This window comes from Microtus ochrogaster, chromosome 7 (assembly GCF_000317375.1).
Source record: "Microtus ochrogaster isolate Prairie Vole_2 chromosome 7, MicOch1.0, whole genome shotgun sequence".
NCBI lineage: Eukaryota > Metazoa > Chordata > Mammalia > Rodentia > Cricetidae > Microtus > Microtus ochrogaster.
This window is the reverse complement of record NC_022014.1, coordinates 27,851,821-27,859,330: the sequence shown is the minus strand read 5'-3', so window position 1 is coordinate 27,859,330 and position 7,510 is coordinate 27,851,821. Positions and strand designations below refer to the sequence as shown.

The following is a 7,510-nucleotide window of genomic DNA, read 5'->3' as shown; positions in this document are numbered from 1 at the left end:
TTATCAAAGATCAGGTGTTCGAAGATGTGTGGATTGATATCCGGGTCTTCTGTTCGGTTCTGTTGGTCCTCCTGTCTGTTCTTATGCCAATACTAGGCTGTTTTGGTACTGGAAACTACATCTTAAAATTAGGAGTTGTATTTTGTTCACACATCTAACCTGTGCCTTATTTGTGCCCAACATACAGAAGACATTTATTTGATAAATGGTTGTTCAGTGATTATGTAAGGCAACAAAATGATTATTATGTTATGTGTGGCAAAATATATATAGTATGTGGTAGCTTTTTTTCTTTTGGGGTTCAAAGAATTATCTAAGTTGAAAATACGTGTTTTTATATTTCAGGAGCATTTAGACAGCACCCATGGGTCAGTCCATTCCTTAGATGCAGACTTGCTGTTACCATCTGGAGATCCATTCAGTAAATCGGACAATGACATGTTTAAAGATGGACTCCGGAGAGCTCAGTCTACAGACAGCTTGGGAACTTCAAGCTCATTGCAATCAAAAGCATTAGGCTATAACTACAAAGCAAAGTCTGCTGGAAACTTGGATGAGTCGGATTTTGGACCACTGGTTGGAGCAGATTCTGTGTCTGAGAACTTTGATACTGTGTCCCTTGGGTCACTGCAGATGCCAAGTGGATTTATGTTAACCAAAGATCAAGAAAGAGCAATTAAGGCAATGACGCCTGAACAAGAGGAGACAGCATCCCTCCTCTCCAGCGTCACCCAAGGTATGGAGAGTGCATATGTATCTCCCAGTGGTTACCGCTTAGTGAGTGAGACCGAGTGGAATCTCCTGCAGAAAGAGGTGAGTTTTTCTGACTTTGTTTCTTTTGTTCTCTTTTTGTTTTGAGACAGTTTCATGTAGCCCAAACTAGCCTTCAGTTTATTTTTATTTTATTTTTATTTTTTTTATTTTTTTGGTTTTTTTGAGACAGGGTTTCTCTGTGGTTTTGGAGCCTGTCCTGGAACTAGCTCTTGTAGACCAGGCCGGTCTCGAACTCACAGAGATCTGCCTGCCTCTGCCTCCCAAGTGCTGGGATTAAAGGCGTGCGCCACCACCGCCTGGCTAGCCTCCAGTTTATTATACAGTGACGATGACCTTGAAATTCAGAGATGACTCTTGATCTTCCTCCTGCAGTGCTGGGATTATAGGTGTGTGCCACCAAAGCTTGCTCTCTCTGGCACTCTGAGGGGTTAGGTAACCTTGGTATTCAATATTGTGTAGATAGTTCATGGAGTCAGTGCAGGCTTGTGCTGCTAGCAAGTATGAGTTAGCACATACCCAGCCTTTGTCAAAGCTGCTTTGTGTCTTCTATATTGACAGTCACAGAAAGCTGACTAGCCAGTGATGTTAACAAGCATCATCATTAGAACAGCCTAAATTTGGGCTTTTGGTTTACTGAAGCTAAGCATATGCCATGATTCACTTACTCATTTTTCCTTTAGTTCTAAAATGCAAAAGTGGTTGAGCACCTGATACAGAGAATGGGTTTAAGGAGGGTTGGGAAACCTGGGTGAGAAAAAAAGGCAGCCTTGATGAAGGGTGATTTTCCTTAAAGGATTTCCAAACTTAGAATATGAGGTGTTAAGAATGTAAATTGTGGGGGCTGGAGAGATGGCTCAGAGGTTAAGAGCATTGCTTGCTCTTCCAAAGGTCCTGAGTTCAATTCCCAGCAACCACATGGTGGCTCACAACCATCTGTAATGGGGTCTGGTGCCCTCTTCTGACCTGCAGGCATACACACAGACAGAATATTGTATACATAATAAATAAATATTTAAAAAAAAAGAATGTAAATTGTGCCAGGCAGGTGGTGGCACACGCCTTTAATCCCAACACTCGAGAGGCAGGAGGCTGGAGGATCTCTTTGATTTCAAGGCCAGCCTGGTCTATAGAGCAAGTTCTAGGATAGCCATAGCTACACAGAGAAACCCTATCTTGGAGGGAAAAAGATGTAAGTTGTATTTGAAAATGCTCTGCAGCCGGGTGGTGGTGGCGCACGCCTTTAATCCCAGCACTCGGGAGGCAGAGGCAGGAGGATCTCTGAGTTTGAGGCCAGCCTGGTCTACAGAGCTAGTTCCAGGACAGGCTCCAAAGCCACAGAGAAAAAAAAAAGAAAGAAAGAAAGAAAATGCTTTGCAGACTTCCAAGCCTTTTCACAAACCTCATCTCTTTGACCTTTATGATTATAATGAGGCAATCATATTATAACTGTCCCCAGTTAAAATGAAGAAACTGGCTCAGAAAGATCAAGTAAAACTTGGGTTAGAATCTAAGTTTCCGACATTAGTCCTTTCCCTTACTCAGGGCTACTTCTCACTCGGTGAGTAAGTGGAGCAGCCTGCTAAACCTCAGTAAACTGTTGTCCTTGAACAGGACCTATAAAGAGCCTGCTGATTACTGGTGCCTTACCTAGTGAGTCACTGGGCTGGTGATGAGGGTGAATTGGCACTGCCTTTCTTTCCTTCTTCCCATTGGTTAGACAGCATTGAGTGCATGGGTAGCAGCTTTGCTTGTTCTGTGTGTTCTTCAAATCTGGTGTCTTGTAGCCCTTGGTGCTATGTTGTTTCCCTTGTTTTCCTACCATACTTGTACTGGAGGTTATGACTTGGATATGACTCTGTATTATAATTTCTTCCTTTAAATTTCTGAAGTGTTTGCTCTGTGCTGTTCACTGAGGAACATTGGTGAGAGTGTGCATTTGTTCCTTGAGTATGAGACATAGAATGTTTTTGTTCTTCCTGATAAGTGGTAACTTTGGTGCCCTTCAGGTACATAATGCTGGAAATAAGCTTGGTAGACGTTGTGATATGTGTTCCAATTATGAAAAACAGTTACAAGGAATTCAGATTCAGGAAGCTGAAACAAGAGACCAGGTGAGTTTCATTAGAGGCACAGAGATGTCTTTTTTTCCCTTTTCCTATCTGGTTTATGAAGTGTATCTATTTGGTTATGGAATAATCTAGCACATAGTGAAAGCCCAATAGGACTCTGGGTATCCTGGCTTCATTAGCATGCCAACACCGTATCAGCCAACTCAGCTAACTTTGTTAGCTCTAAGATGCTAACAGCACCTTAGCTCTTTCCTCTGCACCCTGTTGCCCAGAGCACAAACACCTAAACCTGATCTCACCCTCACAGTGTAAGGTACAGAGATAAGGAAGGTAAGATTTATTGTGGTCTCTAGATGTCATGGTGACCAGAATTTGGACTCTTTGCTTACTCCCTATTTGTTGTAATTTGCTGACTTGATTAATGATAATTCATAGGGCACAGATGTTAAGCTTTCACAGGACTTCTGACTTTGAGGGTAAAGTTCTTTTCCAAATACAGAATAGAATAGTACGACATTGGTAACACTTAGGAAACAATATAGAATTTAAAAAGAGTAGGCCTTGTGAAAGCATGTCAGGAAAAGATAATATTTTTCTGTGGTTGTTATGAAGATCATTTATTGCCTTTGCCATGAGACCTTGAAGGAGGTTAGAATGATAATCTCATTTTTCAAATGTCACTGGTATTCAGTTCATCTGTAGCCCTTTTTTTTTTTAACTGATAGTTTACTTGTGAATTTTCAAGCTACTTATAAAACTAAGATACTATATTGGCCTCTGCTAGCCTGATGTGGAAAAGGGCTGTCTCAGATTCCTTAGTTATTTCTGTAGACTTCTGTTGACGTTTCTTGCGTGTCTGGTGTTTTGCTGGATCCTAGTAATTCAGATAGAACTAAAAGATAAAGGTTTTGGCCCTAAGGAACTTTCAGCATTACAAACTAAAATACAAGTTCAATCTAGTTCATTCCTAAAGATGAATATCTAGACTAGAGGACAATGTGTAGCTTAGATGTAAGCTTGGGAAAGGCAGCCTTTGTGCTGTTTGCTTTAGAGCCTGCTTTCAAATTAGGAGAAGAAACTAGGGGAGGAGAAAGTATATTCAAGGAGGGGAAGTGTACAGAGTCGTGAGAGAGAACATGTTCCAGGACACGTCACTGGTATGGGAGTTTATAAGCTAGTGGGAGACCAGGGGAGACCAGTGAGGAGAGGGGATTGAGTTTGAGCCTAGCAACTTTGGAGGCATTATTGCTTTCAAGTAGGAAAATTGTTGTAACTTCACTTTTATAAAATTTATAGGGTTCATAAGACTTGAAGATCAGAGGCAGGGGATAAAGTAGACAGGGAGGCCATTTCTAGATCCTAGAGGGCCTAGCAGAAAAGAGGTTTTCAAATGAGATTATGTATGGGAAAAAGCTGTTGCTAACTGTAGAGCATAGTGTAGCTCTTGAGGTCATTCGTTTCTTTCTGAATTGACAAGTGTATGACACTTCTCAAAAAAAATTTTGGATCTTCAAGCTGATGAGGGAGAGGGACTTAATCGGGGGAGGGGGAGGGAAATGGGAGGCGGTGGTGGGGAGGAGGCAGAAATCCTCAATAAATAAATAAATTAAAAAAAAAGAAAAAAAACAACAAAAAAAATTTTGGAGTTATTTATTTTTAATTTAGAAAAAGTTGTGGGCTGTGGGTGTAGCACAGCAGTAGAGCCATTACCTAGAGTGCATGAGGCCCTGGAATTAACTCCTAGTGCCTCTGTAAAAAAGAAAAGAAAAGAAAAAACAGCAGGGATGGAGAGATGGCTCAGAGGTTAAGAGCACTGGCTGCTTTTCCAGAGTTCAATTCCCAGCAACCACATGATGGCTCACAGCCATCTGTAATGAGATCTGGTGCCCTCTTCTGGTGTGCAGGTGTACGTGCAGGCAGAACACTCTACATAATAAATAAGTATTTTAAAAATCTCAACTGCTGCTGGGCGATGGTGGTGCACGCCTTTAATCCCAGCACTCGGGAGGCAGAGGCAGGCGGATCTCTGAGTTCGAGACCAGCCTGGTCTACAGAGCTAGTTCTAGGACAGGCTCCAAAACCACAGAGAAACACTGTCTCGAAAAACCAAAAAAAAAAAAAAAAAAAAAAAAAATCTCAACTGCTTCCTTCTTGTTGACTTTTTAAAATATATAGGTGAAAAAGCTGCAAGTCATGCTAAGGCAAGCCAATGACCAGCTGGAGAAGACAATGAAAGAGAAACAGGAGCTAGAGGACTTTATCAAACAGAGCACTGAGGACTCACGCCACCAGGTGAGAGATGCATGGGAGATAGCTAGCTTCTTATAAAATTTAAAAATTTAAAAAGTATAGTTATTTTATTTTTTTTGTTTTGAAGATTTGGTGGTTTTATTTTCTCTTGATAAAAAGTGTTTACTGATCTGTCTGTTTTTTAAAAAAGGATTTACTTATATTTTAAATGTGTATGAGTGTTTTGCCTGCATGTATGCATGTCTACCACGTGCATGCATGATCCCCTGGAAGGTCAGAAGAAGGGGTCAGAGCCCCTGGAATTGGAGTTACATGGATAACTGTGAGCACCGTGTGGGTACTGGGAACCACACTCAGGTCCTCTCCAAGAGCAGCATGTTTCTTAACTGCTGAGCCGTTTCTACAGCATCTTGTTATCTATTATTCAGGGTTTTTCTTTTGAAATAATCAGTTAATGTGTTTAATGCATTTCTAAGGGATTTGAGGGCTCCAACATTTCTTTTTTTGTGTTTCCTTTGTTTTCCTTGGTGCACAAGAACCTCACTGACAAGAAGCTAGGACTTGCTGGCTGGGGCGGTAGCTCAGTTGGTACAGTGCTTGTCTAGTATTTATTAAACATTGACTTTGGTCCATAGCACTTTATAAACTAGGGGGTGATGGTACATACCTCTTATCTCATCACTTGGGAAGTAGGGGCAAGAAGGTTAGAAGTTCAAGGCCATCCTTAGTTATGGAATTGGAGGCTAGTCTGGCTGTTTGAGACCTTGTCTCAAAAACCAAAACAAGGGCTGGCAAGATTGCTCAGTGAGTAAAGGTGTTTGCCACTGAGCTTGAGTTCAGTCCTGGTTCCACCACCACCACCTGTTCTCCTCCTCTATTAGAATTATTATAATTTTTGCATTATTGAGACAGGGTCTCTCTACATGGCCCTGGCTGTACTGGAACTCATTCTATAGACCAGGGTGGCCTTGAACTCACAGAAATCAACTCCACAGTGCTGAGATTAAAGGCATGCATCGCCATGCCTGGCAAAAATTGTATCTAACTATACCACTATTTATCAGAACAGCATTTGAGAGATGCCTAGGTGTGTCAGTTATTGACAATGGGGAATTTTCTGTGAAGATTCTTACATGTCTGTTGGTGGATACATGGACAGACTTCTCTTGGCACAGGGAGACATGGTGAGAGAGACTGGGAGGTGGTCTCATTGGCTTACCCTTCAGCTCTTCTAGCTGTCTTCCCCAGCCATCAGTTGTTCAAATATTTATGTGTAGTTAGACTTCTGTACTTCTATATGCCTTTTTTAATTTTATTTTTTTAAAAATACTTTTTCTTTATTCTTGAGACTTTCATAAATGTATTTTCCATATTTTGTCTTTTGTTTCTTCAAGTCCATCTTTTAGTTCAGTTATTTTTCTTTAAATGTTTACTTCTCTGTAAAGCTATCCATTGCTTAGGTAATTGATCTTTTCCATTTATTATTTAATATTGGCTATTATTTATTATCCCTAGTTCTCTGATAATTCCACATCTTGTCATTTAATCCTTTGAATAAGGCGATTCAGTAGCTAATAGCTCATGTATCTGTACCACTGAAGACCTGTATCTATTGTCTGGTTTCTTACAAAGCCATTCCCTTGTGTATTTGTGTTAGATGCTGTATATTCTATAAAAATGAGTAATGAGGGGCTGGAGAGATGCCTCAGCAGTTAAGAGCACTGGGTTCTCTTCTAGAGATTCTGAGTTCAATTCCCAGCAACCACATGCTGGCTCACAACCAGCTGAAATGAGATCTGGTGCCTTCTTCTGTCTTGTAGATAGAACACTGTATACATAATAAATAAATAAATCTAAAAAATGAATAATGAATGGGCTGGGGCTGGGGATGTAGCTCAGTGGGTAGAGTGCTTGCCTAGCATGCACGAGGCCCTTGGCTCATTCCTCTTACTACAGGTGTGGTATAGCCTTCTAATACCAGTACTTGGGTGGTTGAGACAAAGCTGAAAGTTCAAGGGCATTTACTTATGAGAGGCAGGTAACTAGTGATACTCACGGTCCTGCATCATTTTATGCAGTTACAGAAACTGAGATTGCATAAAGTTTTGAAGGTTAGATTATTTTAAAGTGTTCATTTTCCTAAGAATATGGTCCTTGTGGATCTAGTTTACCAGGTGTTCTCTTGGTGCATCCCGATTTCTTTCTTTTGCCATCCTCGTTGGCTCTCAGATGCCCTGCTCTGCTGTGTCACAGCTATTGTAGAATTGGTACTTTTAGAGAGTTGTTTCAGACACCATGCCCTATACTCTGTATTAGTTGTCCAGTGTCTTCAAAGAGATGCAGTTTTGGGTCTGAGAAATGACTCCGGAAGTTAAGAGCACAGACTGCTCATGTAGAAGTCCTTTTTTTTTTTTTTT

At 40.9% G+C, this 7,510-nt stretch overlaps 1 protein-coding gene across 2 annotated transcripts in view; it reads left to right on the top strand.

The window, feature by feature from the left end:
- Positions 1–7,510, top strand: part of Rabep1 (rabaptin, RAB GTPase binding effector protein 1) — a 94,739-nt gene that overhangs the window by 65,632 nt on the left and 21,597 nt on the right. For both annotated transcript variants that reach the window (XM_013347302.2, XM_005349649.3), the window contains exons 9-11: positions 346–813; positions 2,781–2,885; positions 5,019–5,135. In XM_013347302.2, coding sequence (XP_013202756.1) covers positions 346–813; positions 2,781–2,885; positions 5,019–5,135 — 690 coding nt within the window. The remainder of the gene's footprint in view (positions 1–345; positions 814–2,780; positions 2,886–5,018; positions 5,136–7,510) is intronic.